Consider the following 23,501-nt stretch of genomic DNA (forward strand, 5'->3'; position numbering starts at 1 on the left):
TCAGAACGTATCAGTGTATCACCACAGACCTGGTACTGAATTTTCCTAAGGGCAATGCTAAGTGTCATTCTCATGACAGAGCCCACAACAGAGGCATCCTGCCAAGTCTCTTTTAATGACCCTGGCCAGGCACTCCAGATTCCTGGCAGGCTTTCCTTAAGGAACTGCCCTTCATTTCAGGAAAAACACCCTGATTATCTGGGGATTTGCAATAGTCACTTCAATGAAAACACTGCAGAGTTACCTGGAACTTGGATAATTTCCATTCTGTCCAGCAGAGCAGGTGGGATTGTAGCTGTAGTGTTGGCTGTAGCTATAAAAAGTACTTGGGACAGATCAAAGGCTACGTTTAAGTAGTGATCGGTGAAACTGTGATTTTGTTCTGGATCCAACACCTTGACAAGAGTGAACACAAAAGAGATGCAACTGCTCAATTTGAATAAATAAAACATGTGCATATTTATTATATACCATTGAATCTGTCAAATCTGCCTTTACATTTGCAGAATATGTTATGAACATACTAAAGCCTGGCCTTGCACAGATGTCTGGGACTACATTTCCCACCATACGCAAAACAAAAGTCGTTGTTTCCCCCTTAGTTGTTTCTGCCCCTTTCCAAAGATAGCTGCAGTGCTGCTCCAGCCCTCCAGTACCTCCCACAAGCTCTACCTCCATCACCTTGTACACATGGCAGGGAGTGGCCCTTCAAGGACTCTCAGCAACCATGGAAAAGCAGCCCACGTGGTCCCATGGAATAAGCAGAACTCTCTCAAGTAATCCCTGACTCCGATCTTCATCTGTTGCTGGGAGCTCTTCTCACTCTCAGCACACCGACCTGTGAGACCTCCCTGTGAATAATACCACGATCCCAGCCTCTTCTGCTGTCCCTAAATCACCTGCCCTGCTCATTCAGCTTTGGCCAGCCTTTTACTACTGGAGGAGCACAAGCTCTTCTCACTGCCCATGACATCCCATGCAAGTCTCGACCCCTGCTGAGCCCTGGCTTGCCTAACACAGTCTTGGCATTTTTCCTTTTTTTCACTAAAAGAATCAGAGACAAAATTAAACAACCACAAATAAGCTGGTTTTGCACTTCAGGTGATAAATATTCAATAGATACGTGAATCACAATGGCACTAAGATGCTGGTTTGTGTTTTTGTAACAGTGCCACAAATGGTAAGTTCATTGTATATAGCAATGTTCACTTGGCTTCTGTATCACCTGTGAACCACCTTCACTTCACAACCCCTTAAAATACTGCCACACTTTTCTTTCCCAAATGATGAATTATCAGTGCTACACCAACATGAATAATTCTCACGTTACAAATAATGGGACCTATGCATCTCCTGAGAAATAGCACACCACTGTCAAAATAATTTATCTGCCTACACCCAAATGAATGCACAGGACTTGAATTATAGACAAGAACAGTGAAGATAATGAGAAAAAAACCCGAATTTGAGCTTAGATGGTCATAAAGGAAAGAACTCTGAATTTTCATTACTCTTCAATTCTGTTTAGGCTTTGAAAAGTGAAAAAAAAAATCTTTAGAACAGAATTACAATCAGAACAAACTAGGAAAATACTGTTTTTAGAGAATGCCAGAAACACAGCAGAGCTTCTTAAAAAACAGAATAAATTCTGGTTTCATTCTGAAGTACTGCACAGATTTAAGAGCAGTATTTGGAAATGTATTGCAACTGTAATAAAACACGAGTTACATGTTCCCCTGAAGAGTGAAATCTTAAAACACACCAAAGCAAATGCCTAAATTCTAAGCCCAAGGCTGGAGCTCAGTGAATGCCATTGTTCATGGGCTGTAAGCTATTCAAAAGCTTTTCTTACCCTCTTCAACAAGCAGCTGCTGTCATTTACTCCCTTCTTTACCAGTGAAGGCAAAGGCCTTGAAGTATCCTGACAAGCCAAGTCCACTGATGCATAATTCACTCAGAGATGTCTCTCACCTCCACTAGCCCTACAGCCCAGCCCTAAAATGCAGGGAGGCACAACAACAGGCAGTGAATCCAAGCACAGCATCTACAAACTGTTTTCAAAGAAAGCAGATCTGCATCAAGTATCAGTTGCCTTATCAAAGTCTACTCTTGCAAATGTTTCAAAACTGATTTAAACAGCAAATCCTAATTCAGCTTTAACCCCTCTTTTTTTTAACACTGATAACTGTTTTCCCACAGAATTCCAGTCTATTAGCTGAAGTACCTGCAACTACTTTCAAAGCTGCTGGAAAACAATGTATTCTGACAGACCAAACTGGTATTTTATCACATTAATTTACAGGCATGTTTCTCTCCTTCTCCTAGTCTACAACTAGAAAGCCTTCTGAATCCTACTAAATGCCAAGCTGGTGATTATATTATTTCCAAAGATACACAAAATACTGATGCTGTGCTCATACGCCAACAAAACTATCCAACAGAGGTAAATGAAACTGTAATCCAAGTCAACTCAGATTATATCTAAAAATGTGAATTATCTGTGATTTTTTTAATAACTACTGGAGTTTCTCTGGACTCACATTTCTTTGTCATGGTAACTATTTCTTAGAATAAGACATAAAACAGTATCACGCCTATGCATTTCAAACATTTTCCAAAGCAAACAGAACTGTTCTTCAGTGAGGTATCTGTGCTAAAGTTCAAGTTCAAAAGTTTTCAAAGATACTCAACTAATACAAAAATATTAAGTACAAAAAGAACATTCAGTGCACAAAACTTCTTGGCTAATTTACGGCCAACAGCTCACATGCACACAAAGGCTTCTCTGTAACAGCTTTTTATTACCACAAAATCCAGAATAAGTTCCATGAACATTTAATTGCCTGGCTCTGCTCCTGGTCTAATTTCCCTGCATACAAATAGTCACTATCAGGCACTTGGATCCATTTCTATTTTCTTCTGGTTTTTAACAGAGGTCATCTAAATTTAGACTAAAATATTCCCTTGTTAATGAACAGTAACTGGAAATAGGAAGACATTCTGTCTTGCTTAAGCAACAATTCTGCAGAAGCATTAGAACCAAACACATATCTGGCAATTATCAAACATCAAACTTTGCTTCCCAGCTCACAAGGTTATGGCAATTTTCTCCTTGAATATATCCCATTGCAGACAGGGATAATTTAACACACCTACCCATCAGGGAAAAAAGGATGTGCCTTTTATACTTAATGATGGCACTTACCAAACAACAAGCAGCACTGTGGAAAACAAATGTACCAGTTAGGTGACCACCAACTACTGTTTGCTCTCCTGCGTAATAGCCACCTTTGCTTGTTCCAGATGGACTTCCCAACGACGCAAACCACAAAAAGCAGATGAAAATTAAGCTATTATGTCCAGACATGAGTTCTCCATTAGAAGAGGTAAAGCACCTGCTTCAGGATGTTTAGCCAGCAGTAGAGGGATATACAGATCTCACAGGGGAGCAGCCCAGACACGGTTAATAGAGCAATTACTTCTCCAGATGCAACTAATGGTCAATTAGCAACGGCTTACACAGAGATTGCAGCCCAGGCAGACAGTTGGAAGCAAACCTGATGAGCCTCAGCTGGAAAAATCCATGGCAGGAGCTGAGCTGAATATCACTGAGAAGGTGGTTTTCAAATATGGAAAACAGAAACATCTCAAAGCAACCAAAATTCAAACACAACTAATTAAAAAAGAAATTTCATTTGCCCTCATGAACTTGGCATGATAAAAGAAGAACACAACTGTTCTCTACTGCAGGACAGGGAAGGAAAATAAATTAGAAACAGCAGCAAAGGTTGAATAAAATTAACAATACTGATGTGCAGATCTGGATTCATGATTGGAACATTCTTTCCAAGAAATGCCAAATGACTGTGGTGTTACTGATTTTCACTGCCTCACAAACAACAGCCAGCTAACAAAATCTGATTTTCAGGTATATTTATCCATGCATTGACTAGACTTAGGAGAGCTTAGTTCAAACATCCAGAGGTCAAATGGCAAAAGAAATACCAGCAAACCCAGACACAGAGCTCATTACCAGCAAGAGTAAACAAAATCCCATAAGCAAAAAGCAGAAGGAAAATGCCTGTGAGTATTTGTTACACTCTCCTGCTTGTTTTCCTTGCATTTTCAGGCTTTTTGTGCACCCTAGAAAAGTGTACTACACATTTGAGAAACACACAGGTAAAGGACCAGCACTGTCATTTTTAAAAGCTGAAGAAGTGAAGCCATGCCATTTTCTAGCACATTTAAATTACTGCTAGTTCATGTTAACATGCAAAGATCAAAACAGAGCTCTCAAACCACAGCCTGCTCATACTCTGATTTTCAAAGAACTAGTTGGCCTTGTCAAAACAGTAATTTTACAGTCTAGCAGGAAGAAAATAATGACGTCTGTAGAATGCCAATTGACATTTCATTTGCAGAATGTCATACACCATCCAGATGAGCTCATGACACCTTAAGTAGCATTTTTCATATTTAAATCACTGCATTAAGCACTGTCAGTCAAAAGAGTTATTAGAATTACTCTAGGCAAATATTATCAGAACCACTTTCATCCCCACCTACCAAAGCTACCACACCTTAAGTCTGACAACTGAGATGCTTCTGGGATATCATGTCACACTCCAGAAAATAGAAGTCAGAAAGAAGGTTTTGACAACTCATTACTGCTCTCAGCTACGTGACAAATGAAGCTTGCAAGGCACAGGTCTCAATTCATCTTCTTCATAATCACTCCAGTTTCAGCCTCCTGAAAACCTAACAGCTAACCTAATTAGTAACATCTCAACACGTGGTGGGATTTACAAAATATTCCAACAGTATCTCATTTGCCAGGCCTTAATTGGATCTCCTGGATTTTACTTGTGTCTTTAAGCAAGGCAACTTTAAAACCTCTAAAAACCTTTGTGATAAAATAAATATACCATGGAATTCAATATTAGATACATTTATATCTTAGTCCAAAGCCCAGAATTTCAGAAAAAAATGCACTCATGGAAAAACTCGCTCTCATGGAAAGCTAAGACTCACCTCACCATAACCAGTCAAGGAGTGGGGATCTGTGACTTAAATGAAAAGTTTAAGTTTAGAAAGTTAATTACAACTCTAATTAAAGAAACGCTCCTAAAAGAACACGCAACTAGTCCATATGGATGGTCCACTGGATAAAATGCTTAGCTGATAACATCAAAAGCTTCAAAAATATATTAAAATTGTTCCAAGAAAGAAAAGGAAAACTTAAAAAAGGCTGGCTGCTCTATACTTTGGTCATTAAAAACCAGTGTCCTGAAGTCCCCCAAGTAAGTAATGTTTAAGGCTTGAACAGTATTTCAATATACCAAACACCCCAAAACCCACCCTTGTGTTTAAGTACAGCTCAGTGAGATTTGCAGTATCTTATTTAGCTGTGACAGCACTTGCATCGTGCCCAAGTAATGGACAGAAATCAAACGATGTCAGAACTCAGCAGCTGATGTTTGAATAACAAATCTTCTAAGGCCGGGATTTTAATTCTTTTTTTTTAAATACAAATGAAACAATGCTTGCAATTTACCACCTCTTACCTCAAGCAAGGCTGCTGCAGGATCCCCCTGCAAGCTCTTGGCCAGTTTATCAACCTCATCCAGCAGGAAAACGGGGTTGTTGACCCCCACAGTCTTGAGGCCGTTGATGATCCTGCCGGGCATGCTGCCCACGTAGGTGCGCCTGGGGGGGAGAAAAGCACAGGGAACCAGGGCTGAGCTGGGAACGGGGCAGGAACAGCAAGGGAAACCAAACTGAAAGGAAAACACCAGAACAAGCAGTATTGCAACAGTTCTTGCCTTTTCTGCAAAACTTTTTGGAACTAGTTGATAAAAGGATGCAATATACAACTGAACTAATACAAGCAGTTGTAGCAGCAGATGAAAATCTGAGTTCCATGGTGCACTCGTTGGTCTGGAAAGATAACCATGTGCGTTAAAGTATATCCAAACTTCAAAGCTTGCAAGCATTTTGCATGTTCCAGTATGGGCATCCTTGTACAGTAAGAACAAGCAGAAGCAGATTTGGGAACCTCACTAACACTAGTATTTTAATAATTACAATACTGGGATTTTATCACCACAACAGAGTTCAAACAGCATGTTACAAATCAGGGTAAAATTCCAATTATGCTGAACTGTCAATGTCCCCTGAATATACAGCATACTTCAATACTCAGTGAAAATAACTGTATTTACTATGTCCTTTCAATATGAAAAGTTAAACAGTGCAATTTAACAAAAAATTACAAGTTTGAATTTATTCAGCAAAATCAGTAAAAACTTATTTCCACAACACACACACAGAACAACTATACTTTATGTGCATATATCCCCTGTGTGCTGCATTTATCACAGCCTTTTCTGCTTGTACCATAACTACTCCAAATACCATAATTAAGAGTATGAAATTCTGGTCACTCATGAAGAAAGAGGTACATTAAGTGCTGAATTACTGGATCTCTCTCATGACCCTCACAGAGCAGACAAGCAGAACAGGCCTGCTTTGCCATATGATCTGTTTTACTACAGTCCAAAATAAACAGGATGACATTTACAAAGATGAAACCAAAAATACCATGGGAATAATTTCAAAAGATACCAGAGTCAACTTTAAATATAAAAAACCCCCCTCACAAAACCAGAACCCAAACCACACAGCAATGGTCTTAGTTCGATGTAACATTTAACCACTGAGGAAACAAACTGCAGTTACTGTATTTAATTCTAGATCTGAGGAAAAATAAAAAAGTTTTTAAGCCCTTCTAAATAGCCAGCAATGCAAGAGAAATTCAGTTTGCCTCTTACCACCTTCAGGAGGCAGCTGCTAAAGACAAGCAGCCAGCATGCAGTGGTTTAGCACTTGTGTGTAGAGCCTTACTCTGCAGCAAGGAGTGGATTCCTGTCACTGAGGAGTGCTCTGTGTGACAGGTATTACTGATCAAGACTCTCCATGGGGGAGCTATTACAGCATCTCCACCTCCACCTGCACATGGACAACCTTGCCAAAAGAATGGAAGATTCTATAAAATGCTATCAGAAAAATACTAAGACTGGAGCAGAGCTGAAGTTCACCGAAATCAATCATTTGCCAGTGCAACCAAAGTACTCAGTCTAGCAATTTGGGCATTTCTTTGGGGTTTTGTTTTTGTTTGGTTTTTTGTTTGTTTGTTTGTTTTGTGTTGGGTTTTGTTTGCTGGTGCTGGTTTTGTTCTTGTCTGGGCTATTTTAAGAAAAGTTGCTCACTGCACTAGAGAGTAATTTTACAAGCTTCAGAGCCACTGCAGCCTGACTTCTAATATTCTGTTTATGCCAGTAATAGGATAAGATAATTAGGTAAGCATTACACATTCTTCTTGCTTGGTACATTGTTCTCAAGTGCATAAAGACATGACACATTTTTAATGAGTGTTTGTGTTTTTAGATACACAAAGTTCTACCTGATCCTTTTAAATTCTAAACAGTTTTTGAGCTGTGTCTCATCTAGTTTTAAGAAATATATTTGGTTTATAAACTAAATGAAGACAAACAGGTGTTAACAGTCTAAATCCATGACACATCTTCATTTATTAGAGATGGACCAATACCTATTTTATTATACTATTAAACAAAGACTGAAGATCTCCAAGGTTATTATGGAACACATCTCAACAAGAGTCCTTGGTAAAACAGGCCCTGCATGTATTTACATATAAACCCACAAGAATATATTAAAATTACAAGCAGATATGGCCATTTATGTGTGTGGATATCAACCTTTGCCTTGTAACTTGTGAAACTGAATACTGCAGATTATGAACACCAGCCAAGGAACGTGATGTTATTCTTTACTTCATTACTTTTTCTAGGGCTGAAAAGAGGAGAACCAATATTCCAAATGAGTGCTTTTGATGATATAACATAGCTTGGCTCAGTTTTTGATGCAGTTTCTTTCCACACATCAAACCCAGCAGGACAGCCAGCTGCTCCCCACTGAAATCAGGAAGTACAGACCAAGTTTCCTGCTTATCTCACTTCCGTAGCAACACTTGGAAAAACCCCTTAAAAGCTTATGCCAGAAAAGTTCTGTAATTTAGTGCTCTTTTTATTTCTTTTTAAAATCAGTGAAAAGTTAAACAAAACACTAGAATTGCACAGCATGTCATTAGGAACTACATAACCTAGAAAATACAAGAGAAGCGGGGGGAAATCTAACCTCCCTGGTTCTCCCAGTGTAAACTGGGAATGATTGTGAACTGGAACCCTCAAAGCAGTGGTACTGTTAATGATAGAAACATGACTCACTTTCTTCATGCTGATCTACAGACAAACAATTTAAATCATTTTTAAGCGCAGATAGAAAAGGATAACAAAGTTAGTGCCACCAAAGAGGCTATTTCTGAACTTGGTTGCAGAAGGTCACAGCTTTTTTACTTTTTGCAAGGCCAGAGGTTGCACCTACTCAAGGGCTTTAGGAGTATGTGTGCTTTGTACTTGTATAACAAAGCTGTTCCTCTTGTGGCTGAAACTGCCTGAGGTTTGGTTTTTCCAGGGCAGCAAGGTCTGGGCAGGGACCTTCTGCCAGCACTGCTGCACTGGTGAGGAACCAGTGCAGGCAACTGGTGAAGAATCACCTCTCCTCACACTGGGGCACCTCAGCAAGTCTTCAGCAACTCAAAACTGAAAAGCAATGGTAATAGAAGAAAGAACTTCACACTTACCTCACTAGCACCACTACAAATAAATGGCACAATTACACCTTTCCTTCTCAAAAATAGAAAACCACACACACAGAATAGATAAGCTCACATAGTTCCTGTATAACACAAAATATCAGTATTGAGGAGACTTTAAATACAGGGAGCTTCTTGCAAAAAAAGTTCTAAGTTATTCTTCAGGGTGGTTTCCTTTTTGTTGTTTTTCTTTGTTTGTTTTTTTAATACAATTAAACAACAAATATAAACCACAAAAATTTAACATATGGTATAGATGAGTGGTAAATGCAAACAGCAGCTGAAGGATGTCTGATTAAACAGTTCTGGTTTTGTACCAAGGTGATGATTTCATTTTGGGAATGCAGAACAGTAGTTGCTGCTCTTAACCCAATCAAAAAAGAAGTCACTAACCCCAGCTGCAGGCACGTCATCCACACTCCAATGGCAAAACCTGGGCGTTTCCACCATTGCCCCATTTCCACCTCAGTGGAGCAGCACAGTTACTGAACAGACAGGTCCCACCCTGCTGCTCTCTAACACACTTGATTTTGGCTGCTGAATCTCTCAGTCTGCACCCTTCTCTTCCAACAGGAATGAGCAGCCCAAGTGAATGCTATTTCAGGCACTACTGACTTGCAAGTCAAACTGAAACAGTTCCTTTTTAATGTTCTAGCACATTCAGTACATGTTTTTCAGTGTAGGTACATACAGTATCATTCTTCTGCAGTGCTCATGGAATCCTGAACTTAAGCCCTAAAGCCTAATAAGGAGCTTTTAGGAGAAAAAGAATGTCTCCTACCATGTAATATTAGAAAATCAGCCTACCAAACAGAACACAGCAGCCAATGTCTCAAAACACAACAGCCTGTGTCTCCTCCACTTCCAGAACACCTCTGTAATTCCCCTCTCTGACTGCCACCGGATGCAGAATATGGATTCACTTGACTGGGAATAATTTGAAGGATTTATTCATGCAAAAAGACATTACAGAGGTCTACAGAAAAGCTGCAGTTCTAATCTGATTAAATATTATTCTGAGAAGCAGGGAAAAAAAGAATTTTAAAAACAGTATGCAACAGCTGGTTTTGATTTTAACTACAAGATACTTGAAAAAGCAGTGGGTTACAAGGGATTCCTGGTACCAGCTGCTTTAAAGTTTGTTTTTAAACTATACTCATTTGTTGGAAGAGTAACTCCACAGTATTCCTGCTAATTCTAGATTATATTTTCCTTTATTTGATAGGAGAGTTTATTTTTCACCAGCACTTTCCACTGATTAATTTCAAGTAAATTTTTAACACGAAATTTATGCTGGTTAGCCTCTAACATGCATTAATAATTTAATAATGCCCTCAAAAATGTGTGACAGCCACAAACACCTGAAGTTAAAAGTTTTTTTAAAGGCTCTGTCACATGACTCTACCTGCCTTTATTCTTTATTAGGTGTAAGTACAAGATAGAAAGTTTGATTTTTGTTAATGATGTCAAGTTCAGGATGTGGTTTCTCTCTTTCAAAGGCTTCAGTCCTGCTCTGCCCTGGAAAAGTTCCTCCTGTCCATAACGCTGAGTATTCCACAGCCTCTAGTGGCTCCAGCTTGAATAGCAACGTGTTTGTAAAGGAAACATCAACATCACTTTTAGGACCAGTACTATAAGTAATCTGAAACATCACAACTCTTACTTACCAAACAGAGATTAAAGATAGTTTATGAGTTACAGGAGTAACATGTAGTGAAAGAGGAGGACAGAGTTTGGCTCTTTTTCTACCCATGTGTAAGCAGTGGCTCAGAAGGCCAGCCCAGACCTGCACACCTGCACAGCCCCCACCTGCACAGCCCCCCCACCTGCACAGCCCCCCACCTGCACAGCCCCCACCTGCACAGCCCCTCACCTGCACAGCCCCTCTACCTGCACAGCCCCCACCTGCACAGCCCCTCACCTGCACAGCCCCCCCACCTGCACAGCCCCCCACCTGCACAGCCCCTCACCTGCACAGCCCCTCACCTGCACAGCCCCTCACCTGCACACCCCCTCACCTGCACACCCCCTCACCTGCACAGCCCCCTCACCTGCACAGCCCCTCACCTGCACAGCCCCCCACCTGCACAGCCCCTCACCTGCACAGCCCTGCAGTGCAGCCAGCCAGGAAAAGGGTTAAACCCACAGTGCCACAAACCCCAGGAGGCAGCTGGGTACATTGGCTGGTACACTGATGTTGTCAAACACTCTGGAAAACAAAACTCCTGCCTATTTGCCACGGGAGATGCACAGGAATAAACCCATGTTGCACCAAGGGTGCTGAATTAAAGGACCACGAAACAACTCTGAATTTTCAAGTTCTCATCAAGTACAAATTCATTGTTTTGTCATTTTTTCCTCTTTCATATTCTGGTCTAAGAAGTGGCCAATAGTGTACTATACCCTCAGTTCCATTACATTCCAGATTCCTACAAGTTTATGTGTGCTCAGCACAAGATTTCCAGCATTCCATCCAGTTGGGACTGTGAGCTTCCACCAGTCTAATGAATTCACACATGTAACTAGCTTACACAGTCAGAAGTCTGAGGTCTGACATCACAAAACAAATTTTTATTGCAATTAGGAAAGGAAGAAATAGTTACCTGTGGCCTCGAATATCAGATTGATCACAAACTCCTCCTAAAGCAATTCTGTGGAATTCTCGACCCAAAGTCTTTGCAATTGATCTTCCAACACTAGTTTTACCAACTCCTGGGGGCCCGACAAAACAAAGAATGGGTCCTTTGAGGTTGTTTTTAAGCTGTCTGACAGCTAAGTACTCCAAAACTCTCTTCTTCAGCTTCTCCATAGCATAATGATCATTATCCAGAACTATTCGAGCTGCACGGATTTCAAGGCGATCTATCATTGGAAACAGAAGAGAGATCAGCACATCTGCCCTTAAAAACTGTTTTTTATTCTTTCCTCATTCTCCATTTTTGCATACAGTTCCTGTATTAGCAGTATCACCCTCACAACTTTTGAAAACTGGTACAAAGTAGACCTGATACTCAGTTTTCTATTGCACCTCAAGTTGTGATTATTAACATTAACTACAATTGGGATTTTTCATCCTTTTGTTCCTTACCAAACTTGCTTGAGATATACCAGAACCTTTTCCAGAAAGATTATTGCTACAGAAACATCCAAACATTTTTTTGGCCAACATATAAGAAGTAATTGGATGCTCATTTCTTCATTATTGTTGATACATTCTAGCATGAACTTTAAGGAATAACCCCTTCGTTTTTCTGTGCAACTATTCCTAATACTTTTAAAATTCATATTCTTAGATGTACAATTGTGCTCCACAACCTATTCAGTACAGAGATCTCACTGAAGTCTAAAGGTCTACCTGGCCTAAAGTAACATGCTAATGATGTTTTCACAAGACAGAACTAAGTACACATGTTTACATGATGGTTACTTGTCCTAAAATGTCTGTGCAAGAGATACCACTAAAAATAGAGGGGTTTACCTTTTGTGCTCTTGTTCCATGGCAATTCTACCATCAGTTCCAAGTAATTTCTTGTCAAAGCATATTCTGGCATTGACTGAGGCATCTTCTTTAACCTGGAAATATATGCACTGAATTGATAAGGCCAACCAGGACTTACCTGCAGAGTAAGACTCTCCTGCACCACAGGACAGTTACTGAGCAAACTTGAGATTGAACAATCATTTTGAAAACACAACCAACACAAACACATATCAATTGGAAAAGGTTTGCAGGATTTGTTTTAAAATACAAAATACAAGAAGAAACCGCTGTTTTTACCTTTTTATTTCCTTAAGACAAACTTTAAGAGCTTGTTCTGACATACTGGATGTTCTAATCTTTTTTTCTAGCATGACAACATCATCATGATCTTCTTCTTCCTCCTCATCCTCTGTAGTGTTTGTAACGTGACTGATTCTTCTATTAGGACGAATAGCTACCACCTAAGAAATGGAGAACAGAGCCGGACAAAAGTATCAGGTCTTGGTTTTTAAATAAGGTGTGTACTTTGGCTTTGAATGGAAACCATGACAAAAACATATGAGGTGCACAGAAAAATATTCAAGATTTTAATTCCATAAATAACTACTTCAAAAGCTACCATTCATCTGCAATGCTACTAGAAAAAGATACACCTTTCACTGCACAGGCCAAAACTCAATGTGTGCATACCATGCAAGTGAACTGGGCATCAGATGCCTCTTCAGAGGAATCTGAGCACTTATTCAATGGTAGAAAGTGCTCAGATTAAAATAAATAAAGATTAAAATAAACAAACAAATAAACAAATAAAATAAAGCCTAGGCATTTTTAAACAAATATTTTCTCTTTTAAGTACTAAACAGCCAAAGTTGCCAGCTGGATGTTTTCTACCCTTCCAAACCATCAAACATTACAGCTATACATTAAAATTGTGCACAATTAAAATCATGTACATTTGTTACCCTGTTCAAAAAGTGCATTTTTTTACTTCTTTAGGATGCTTAAGTATCCCAGATTTAAAGATCCATACCCTTTTATCATCATCCTGTTTGGGCTTTCTTGTCTTTTGAAGCAGCTTCAGGCCTTCAATCTGTCTAACAAGCAACGGTATAGTCATCTTGAACCGCTCCTCCAGCCTAACAGCATCTAAAATCTAAGAGCAAGAGTTCAGAGTCACCAAGTTCACACTGGTGGATCATCAGTCTGGGGGAAGGGAACATGGAGAGTACTGTTACTGTCTTTTGACCAGAGTTATAGAATAGATGGATTAGGAGAAAAGGGAGCAAGAAAAGCAAAGAGAATACTGCACACAAAGTCTGTCCTCAAGGGTCTGGATGCCTAAACTACAAGCACTCCAAACTAGGAAAAAAGTCTTTTATCCTGTCTGTTTTAAGCATCTTAGTATTTCAGATGCATCTTCTGTGGCAAGCATCAATCAACATTCTATTTTTCAATTACTGAGCCTCAGGAAAGAGCTGGCCCTCTAAGAAAGTTAAATGATTTCCTTGGTTAACCCAGGAAAAACATCATCTTATGTCTTAAGGGTTTTTTTGATGAGAGATTTTTGTGTTTATTTTGCCTTTTTAAAATTTTATAAATTGCATTTTCATTTTAAATTGATATGTGGAAAGGGGTAGAATTCTGCTCCTCTGTCTTTCCACAACTTCCACTGGCTGCTCCTTTCTTTAGAACTTTTAATAAGAAGGGACACACTAAATGTAATAACTAATGTTCCTTCCACCAGCAGGATATTCAGCTATAGTACACACCTTCCCTTCAAATCACTGCATTAATTACTATTTGTGGTGCTTTGAAAGCATTTAACTTACACTTTCAATTCCAGGTGCAGCATTAGCAGTGACAAAAGAAAAGGAACAACAAAGCTTACAAACATAGCAGGCAAATACAGAAATCAGACTCATAAGAATCAAGGATCATTTTTGCCTAAAGTTACCTTGCCATATGATGGAAATTTAACCTGTGTCTCAGTATTTAAAGAAACCTAGACTTCAAGAATGTTTTCAAAAAGATTTAAAAAATTCACTCTGAAGCTGTCAGCATGATTTGTCAACTGTGATAAAAAGCAAGGTTTCAACACAATATGAAAAAAAGATTTATCATCTTTACCACAGGAAGGGCAAGTCCACGCTGTATTTACTTTTTAATAAAATCAACCATTTCCAAGGCTAACTAGATTAATTTACCTCTTAGGGGAGTTCTGGCACATACGTATACTTTAAACAACAGCATAACTTTTTACAAGTATTCATGCTCAGCTGTAACACAAGCACCTGCTGGCACAACCTTATCAGTGCACAGTTCCAAGCTCGGTAAGTAAGAATTGCAGAGTAAGCAATTTATCTAAAACTGACTGTAAAAAAAGACAGCAATCCCCTAAATCCCCTTAGAAAAGATTATGAACGTGACACCTGAAGCTTCTCTTGGTTGGATGTCCGGATGATAGAAGTCAGGATATCTGGCAAAGCTTCTCGAGGCAGATTGTCCAGAAGACGTCTCAACTTTGCGACTGCAGGCACTGACATGTCCAGCATCTCAACCAGCTGGAAGAAACACACCATCAACAACATTAATGGTTGGGGTTTTTAAGTTATCCAAGTGAGTAGCTGACCTAACCAGTATTGTGTCTTTAGCTGTGAAGCTTGTACAGGTGGTTTGCCAAAAAGCTACTGAAATAAATTCACAAAAAGTTCAGAGAGGAGGAATTAAATTGGCAAAGGGCATTAAGACTTTGGGCTTTCTCTTTTGAGAAGTTCAAAAATATCACTGCAGCACTTTTTTCAATACTTACATTTCTTATTTCCCACACACAGCCTAATTAAAAACTTCCTCAGTTAACACTATGATGACTCTTCTTCCATACATCCTTTACACTCAAATTCATTATACCTAGTTTATATTTACATCTGTTTATAATCAAGGCTTTAGAGAGTTTTTTTCCCTTTAATAATTAAAAAAAATCCACTGTATATATTTTTATATAAGTATATAAAATTCTGGAAGAATTAATCAAAAGTATTCCTTTTACTGGACTGTAATTTATAGTATTGCTATGTATGAAACACTAACATATGATAGCACTAATATATGCAGTTAAACTCATCCTGCATTGAGTTTTGTAGACACCCTGGAAATTGACACAGAAACCTCAAGGTATGACAAAAACATTTGTTTTGTAGCAGAGATACTGAAAATCTTCTAATCTCTGAAAAATATAAGAAGTAGAGAAACAGAAGGACGGAGAGGAAACAAATAAAGAGCCCAAACATACGCATAAATAATAAGATTACGACACATCACCTGCACTGCATACTTGTAGAATTGTTCTGACAACTCTCCAAGCTCCTCCTCAGATTTATGCTGATTAGTGAACTGCTCCAGTCGATCCAGCTGCTCCACTTCAGCAACGGGATAAGGCTTCTCCTTCAGCAGCTGCAGGATCTGGAATCGGCAGAGGCCCGTAACCAGCAACGTGTAATGTGGCTTGGGCCAGTTGCTACCAACAACCTGCACTGCCAAGGCAGCCGTGCCAATCCTAAAAGCAGACCAAATCCTTGAATTAGTTGTCACCTTCCATAGAACATTTTATGTGCCTCCTTAACAGCTAGAGGTTGCAAGACCCTTGTGGGCCATAGTTCCTTATCATGAAAGTCAACCAAGTTATACATTTTCTGTTGTAACACAGATTACAAAACCAAACCCTAAAACCTGAAAATGAATGAATTCAGTGAAAAACTAAGATCATGTAGTAAGAGTCACACAGTTTAGAAACCTGTGTAATTTTTTCATAAATAATGGATCTCGGTGTGGACAGGCACGCTGACCTTTCTGCCTAAATGTCAGGCATTGGGAAACGCAGTGTTAGGAAGTCACATTTCTCCAGTGAAATTGACAGCCTTGTACTGAACAAGCGTTTTAGCTCACAGTACCTCTTTAAGCAGGCTTAAAACAGAAGATTTTTCCTTGCGAAACAGTCTTACTAAGTCCACTGATACGATAAAGTTCGGAGAGTAAGGGTAGGGTTACAGCATGTAAGTTTTACTTGTGTTTTACCCCACAGAAATATAATCAGTTTTCATTTTATGCGAACTAAGCTACTATTTGTGTTTCATATCAGGAGAAAAATGCCACGGTTAACAGCTGCGACAGCCCTGCAGCTCCGGGCCTGCGTTCTTTGACCTTATTTTCCTCTTCCACTTTACTCTCATTTTCCAAACTTTCCTTGCGGACGCCTTGCAGTCTGTCCCCGACACCTCGCACGCCAGGCCGGTGCAGGGACAAGGTCTCCCCTTGGAGAGGTGGGAAGAAGGGAGAAGCCTTTCCCGCATGGCGGCGGAGCGGGACGGACCCACGGCCGGGGAGGCCGCGAGGGAGGGAAGGAAGGGGAGCCGGGCCGCACCTGTGCAGGGAGGGCAGGTCGTCGCAGTCGGAGGTGGGGTCGCTGGTGTTGGGGATGACGCCGATGATGGTGCTCCGCAGCGAAGTGCCCTTGAGCAGCCGGCTGCGCACCAGCTGCATGTTGCGCGGGGAGTCCACGCTGGTGCGCATGGTGGAGCCGGGCAGCAGGACGCCCTCGTGGGTCAGGAGCAGCGGCAGCCGCGTGGGGATCTGGATGGCGCTGCCCGCCGCCATGGCCGCCCGTCACCCCTCACTCCCACCCGCGTACACCTCAGCCCCGCCGCGGCCCGTCAGCGGCCCCGCCGCCCCGGCACCCCCGCCCTCAGCCCGGCCCCGCCCCGTACGGGCCCCGGCAGGGCCCGGCCGCGCTCGGCCCTCCCCGCTCGGCCCTCTGGCGGCCGCGGGCGGGAGCGGCGGCCGGGCAGGACCGCGCTGCCCCCCGGCCCGGGGTCGGTGTCGCTCCTGGTGCTCCCGATATCGCCCCCGGGGCCTTCGGTGTCCGTCCTGCTTTCAAACGCCGAGCCCCGAGCGGTTCCCCTTCAGTTCCCCGGGGGCCGCTCGGCCGCCGGTAGGTGTCAGTCTGGCTCTGGCCATGGGTGCGTGCTCTGAGCTGGGAGGCAGCGAGAAAGGCGCCGGCACTGGAGAGGGAGCCTGTAGCAAATCTTACCGCTTGTTAAATGGGGCGGTTACCAAATAAAATCCATTTTTTGGTTGTCGGTTTTTACATAAATCTGCTCTCCTGCATCCCTACTCCTGGCCAAAGGGCTCAGGGATTCGGTTTCACAAAATCACGGAATTGTCAGGGCTGGAAGGGACTTCTGGAGATCATCCAGTTCAACCCTCTGCCGAGCAGGGTCACCTGGAGCAGGTGGCACAGGAACGCGTCCAAGTGGGTTTGGAATGTGTCCAGAGAGGCGACTCCACACCCTCCCTGGGCACCTGTTCAGTGCTCTGCCACCTTCACCGAAAATCAGCTCTCCCTCCTGCTGGGGAAGCGCCGGTGAGCACAGGTGCTCTACCAAGGGCTCCAGGCAGACCCAAAGTGATGCAGGACACAACATGCTCTCCCCACGCACTGGGATTTCCAGTGCAATATTGATATTCACCGGGGCCACAGCTCATCAGGACCACTGACATTCCTTTGCCCAGCCAGAACAGCCTGCCCAGGTGAAAGGGCTCCAAGCACCAAGACCTATGGGGAGTTCAGATGAGCAAGTGAGCTTTAGAAACTTTCCTTCCTTCCTTTTTTCCCTTTTTTTCTCCCATTGGTGAAATGAAATGCAATACCAAAATTGCATAATGCAGTGAAGCACATTAGCCAATGTCTTGTTAATCACTGACTTGCAGGATTCATGTTGAACAAAGGTAATCCTGTACAGAGGGGAAATCATAGGAGAGACAAACTGACAATTTGAAATGCAAAAGGATAGCTGCAGTTAAAACCTTGCTGAATCATGTGATTTAGTAACACCTTAATCTGTTGGCCTACTGGAAAATGCAATATGGAAATGCCAACAATATATTTATATGCAAGAAGATATTACAGCTGAGAAAATTATCTTGTAAAGCAACTACCTCAGTTACCTTAGAAAGAAGCTGGAATTTAATATACTAGTCAACATGACATTTAGAAAACATTAATATAAAAGGGCACGTAACACATGGAATATGGAAAGCGGTTTTTGAATTTCCAGATATTAAATATAATTACTCTGTAAATGTGTTCAACAATCATAAATGTTTAAGTATCTCTAACTATATTTGTTTGGAATGTGAACACAAACCAAACCTAAAGGTTAAATATTTGCTCGTCACATTTATTGATGAATTTTCTCAGTTTGAATATTTTAATTAAAAAGAATCTACCAATCTCATCATGCTTATTCTCCAGACTACCATTTTTTTCTTTCCCTCAGAGATGACTAGTCCCTGTGGCCATTAAAAATAGTTTTTTAATTCATTACTTAAATACAAACAGATCAGATTTGAGCAACAACCTTTCAGAATGTTTTTCTGGACTAGCAGAACATTTCATAGCAATAAGTATTAAGATGTGCCTCCAACTCAGAGGTTTTAAGATCTAGAGGGACAACCACATGGTCTGACCTCCTCTAACACTCACCAGCAAATTTGGCATCAGGTCCACAGTTTCTGACTTACACTGTGTCTCAAAGGTATTCAACCTTGGCTTAAGGAGTGACTGAACAGAGAATCCCCCCTGTCTATGGGTGTGCTGTTCAAGGGTTGATTACAGGGTTAAAATTTGCACTTTGCTTCTCCGTAATCTCAGTTTCCAGAGACTGGCTTCTGTTGTACCTAACACATTGAATAGTTGCCTACTATGATAACAATCATTCCTCAGTGAATACAACTAATGCTCCCTGATCCAGTCACAGCTTAACTTTGAGCTGTATTTCTCATTTTTCAAATGAAATCTCATCCTTCTCAAAATGTGGGTAGCCTATAAGCTAGTATTCCAGTACTCGTCTTGCAAATGTCATATAAAGGGGGCCCTGTTTAATATTCCCTTATGGAATCAAGTCTGAAGTTTGTTTGGGTGTAGCACCACTTCTCACAGCTCGAGTACAAATGCCTTGGTCTGGGTGCAGCGCAAGCCTGACCCATGGGAAGGGGTGTCAGTGGGGTGTGGTCCAGGACAGTGAACACCGGAGCAGATGGTGTAGTGCACCTCTGATTCCCATTTCAAAAATCTGTGCCTTGCAGAGTCTCCTGCTTCCACTCTCTGAAGCTGGACTGACACAACAACAGGGCCATTGACAGGTGGGCACCATTTTACATCCCAGTTCAGCAAGATACAAAACCACCTCCTTCACACTAAGCACGTATTAATCCTGTTCACTTCACGTCCTGCAGAGACTTTCAGGATACCACAGCTCTTCCTGAGCTCATTGGCAAGGTCATCCTAATCATTTTGCAATAATGATCTCCTATATTTCTTTGAAAAATAATGCAATTTACAGATGTATTTTATGCCTGTAAAACTCTTTATAACTTCATCTCCCCCCCCAGCTCTACTCAATTTCTTCCATTTACACAAACATGAGAGAGTTCAGCATTTCCTAAACCAAACACCTCACAATGAAGACTTGAGGTTAATTTGTTTGAGATTAAAAATTCTCTCTCCTAAAATGTGCATACACTTCTGCCCCCTCACTGGCATTCGTTAAAGTTTTCAAGCCCTCTCCAGCTATTTTTTTAGAACAAGACACTCAATCTGTTATCAGAGTTTCTTCTACTGCTTCTTTTTCATACTTACAGGTTGTTTGATGCAGTGGTGTTCTTTAGGAACCATTTTTCTCCAGTCTCAACTGCTATATCTGTAAATGAAACAGAAAAAGATGTCTGCCCATTTTCTTTTCAAGTTCTCTCTCTAGTGTGTGAAAATTTGAGAGCTTCTCCTTAACAAACACGTTATCTGGCTCCCAGTCCAGCAAAGCACTTATGCCTAAAGATGCTATGAAAAGATGGTTTGAATTGATTCAAGGTGTTATTTCTATACATCAGATGAGACATCCAGTAAGGAATATACAATATACAAGACTGTCAGGATTTTGCAATGCATGTGATGATAAAACACACATTTTGCAGCCTTCTGAGATGAGAGATTATATGGATGCATGGCCAATCACCTGAGCACAGGTGGACTACAGAACTTGTCTGTTCCTTAGATTATTTTCCTCAATAATATTCCCTCTACCCCAGATGCTGAACCTACCCTGCTACTTCCTACCACCTTGGAGTGTGTCATGAATACCTCCAAAATTTTTAAAATACCATAACTAGGAAGGGATTTAATGTAAAGGTATTGAAAGGATGTCATAATATAACTGAACTGCATTTTAAAGCACACGCGTTTTAATGTCCACTTTGTCTACTCGCTGTAAGGTAGAAATGGAAATTTAAAAATCTGGAGGTTAATGCAGGCTTTGTGTTCCATATCCTCAATCATTCTTTCTTCACACAAAGAATCTGGTTTTTTCACACCCTGATTGGTTAAAGGGCTCCCCGTTGGTTATGTCAGCACAGCACACACAGCACATGCCAGGAATTGCTGGCAGCGCGTCACGGACTGACAGAGTGCGAGACCTTTCCGAAATTTCTGAAGCTGTGGGTAGGATTCTTTCACAGCAATTGTAAGAGGCATTTTAGGAGTAAGTGCTAACAGACCTCACCAGAGCAGTTGAACTTAAAAACTTCATCTTTTATTCAAAAGTCTGAGCTCCAAGAAAGGGATTGGAGGGGGAAGTACCCACAGAAAAAGAAATTCAAACTTACTGTTCAAATTTGAAATTTGAGCTAGAATAGAATGGGGCAGAGAGACTTCTTGCCTGTCTTGCCTAGCCAGACAGGATTTTCACACCAGATGCATACATACCCCCAAAATAATAAGGATTCAGAGGAACTTCTGAAGGACAGGAAATATCCATGGGAAATTAAAGAAATGCCATCAGTAGAGCTGTGCTGATTAATGCTCAGATGAGGATACAGCTGAAGGAATTGAAAAAGAATTTCACTCAAACTTAGTTTTGCTGCACACAGTGTCATACTACCTGGAATATATCTTTTTTCTTTCTTTAATCTGCACACTGCCAAATCAACCATTTTAGGGAACTGCTAGGAAGAGATAAAAATATCTTTCCTTACTATAATATAACTGATTGAAGGAGTTGAAAGGGCCACATCTGAAGCTCAGATATTTTTGGTATGGTTTTGTAAGCTTAGTCCTTCTCTGTTTTTAACCTCAAAAATGGAAAAAAATTGGCTTGTAACAAAGAGGGGTAAATTTTCTCCTGAAACCAAGAAAATTGTCACCAAAGAAGAGAAACATGGAAAATAATGGAATTACTGCCACAGCTTGAAGTGAATACTCTCCCAAGTCAAACTCAATCCTATTTGTAGTCAATATTTTAATGAAGCAACAGTTTGAAGGAGCTGCAGAATCCCATTTTTATGTTCCTCTTACCAGAGGGAGCATTTTCTTTCCCATAGTTCAAATGAAATTTGCTGACTGCCACCTAAAATTGGCATGCAAATGTTCTAGAGTAATTCTAGAGTTTGACCTGACAGAAGGTCCACACAGATTGTGGGACAGAGCCCAGAATTATTACACAGACATAATTGCAGTTAAATTTGGGGATGAATAGGAGTTTTGCCTTTGCTTCTTAGCAACTGAATAGACTGCGTGGTCTGGATTTAGTCACTTTTCTGTTTCCAGTAATTTGTCAGCATATAAACTGCACACTGTAGATCAATCAACTCAAGAATGTTTTCCTACCTGATCCTTTTCAAATCTGCAGGATAATGAGTACCTACATGAAGCACAACCTACTCTGCTTTCAGTTATTCAACCAAGGTTTTTCAACATTATTCAGTTTTTCAGAGGGAAAACCCTCAAAAAATAAAGTTGAATAGAAGCAGTTACCTTTCTCTGAATTAGCAAAATAATCCTTTTCATGCTGGTCATTCTCTGCTGTTGTATCTGCACTCTGCCATTTGGCACAGGCCGTGCTCTGCAGACACCCAGCTCCTCATTGCCAGTTTTGATCACAGTACAGACTGAGTGGAGTCTTTAACCAAAATGTTATCCATAATTTCATGTTTAAAAATATTTGAAAGCTGCCAAATATTACAAATATTGTTCTAGCAGCTGCATTTATTTAAAGCCACTAAGTAATCCTAACTGTGTACTCCCTAAGGATGTTTCAGGAAATTATACACGAGAACCAATTTCCTCTCTAATATGGTTGTGTAAGTTCAGGTCAGGGAGCCAATGACTTCATTGTCTGAAATTCTGAAATCTCCATAGCAGAAACATATCATGTGTACATGACAACACTGCTACTTTATGCTGACTCCTCTAATGTACAGAAATGAAATTTAAACCACCTTAATTTTCATAGAATTTCATAGCACAACAGCATCCACAGTTTTACATTTTTACCCAGTTGGCCCTCTGGTAGAATATTATGACAGAGAATATACAAAAAATGGCAAATATAAGTACATTTGTTTTTAGCCATTGCCTCTTTGTAAAGCTTCCATGTGTACAAACTTATTTTCAGTATCTATTATAAAAATTAAAAATGCTTATCAGTTTCAAAAATTCCTGGGAGTCTTGCCAAAAACCACTGTAAATAAGGACACGTAGAAGAGAAAGACAGAACTATTGGACATTATGAAGTGTCCATTAAATAGCTGAGAATTTCTTTTGGTTTACAGATAGGAGATTTACCAAGTCACTGTGATGTGCATCATTTTCTTAAGCTGGGCAGACATTGCAGCTTCATGATGAAGCAGGAAGGGTACAGAATGCTTCCCAGAATGGTGCTGAGTAAAGAGCCTTCCATTTAATCAGCAGCTTCTCTGATAACATCCAAGACAGCAACTCCCATTAACAAAATAACTTCCGTCTATAAACCAATCACCCATTTTGGGATTAATTATTCAGGATAGGAAGAAAAACCACAATCCTGAAAGAGTACCAAAGTGGACTACAAATTCAGAGATGAAAAAGCACTCTTGATTTCCCCAAATCTTTGCATAAATCTTGACATTTTACTCCACTTTGTTCTCCTCACAGTCCTTTACTTTTATACCCTCTTTTACCAGAGAGACAAACAATCTCTACTGTTTTATGCAGTCACCTCTGGAAAACATCAATATTGATGGAGTGAAAACGTGCCATGCAGGTTCCTTTTCACATAAGCTATTTTCCCCTAAGTTATGGCAATGTAGAACAGGAGAAGGCAGAAGCTGCTTTTATCCTGTTTATTTATTTGCTGCTCAAGAAGGGAGGAGCGTATTCTCCTGTCACTTGAGGTACAGAAAGCCCATCAGGTTCGATTCTGG

General features: G+C 40.6%; 1 protein-coding gene across 1 annotated transcript in view; it reads right to left on the bottom strand.

Moving 5' to 3' along the window:
• Positions 1–16,902, bottom strand: part of LONP2 (lon peptidase 2, peroxisomal) — a 31,986-nt gene extending 15,084 nt beyond the window's left edge. The window contains exons 1-9 of the mRNA XM_050311182.1: positions 16,633–16,902; positions 15,534–15,768; positions 14,645–14,776; positions 13,246–13,368; positions 12,513–12,676; positions 12,213–12,307; positions 11,338–11,596; positions 5,565–5,706; positions 245–395 (exon numbers count right to left, since the gene is read on the bottom strand). Of these exons, the coding sequence (XP_050167139.1) occupies positions 245–395; positions 5,565–5,706; positions 11,338–11,596; positions 12,213–12,307; positions 12,513–12,676; positions 13,246–13,368; positions 14,645–14,776; positions 15,534–15,768; positions 16,633–16,865 (1,534 nt within the window). The 5' untranslated portion in view covers positions 16,866–16,902. The remainder of the gene's footprint in view (positions 1–244; positions 396–5,564; positions 5,707–11,337; positions 11,597–12,212; positions 12,308–12,512; positions 12,677–13,245; positions 13,369–14,644; positions 14,777–15,533; positions 15,769–16,632) is intronic.
• Positions 16,903–23,501: the final 6,599 nt, after the last annotated feature.

The sequence above is a fragment of the Myiozetetes cayanensis genome, unplaced genomic scaffold (assembly GCF_022539395.1).
Source record: "Myiozetetes cayanensis isolate MyiCay16 unplaced genomic scaffold, myiCay2020 scf16, whole genome shotgun sequence".
Classification (NCBI taxonomy): Eukaryota; Metazoa; Chordata; class Aves; order Passeriformes; family Tyrannidae; genus Myiozetetes; species Myiozetetes cayanensis.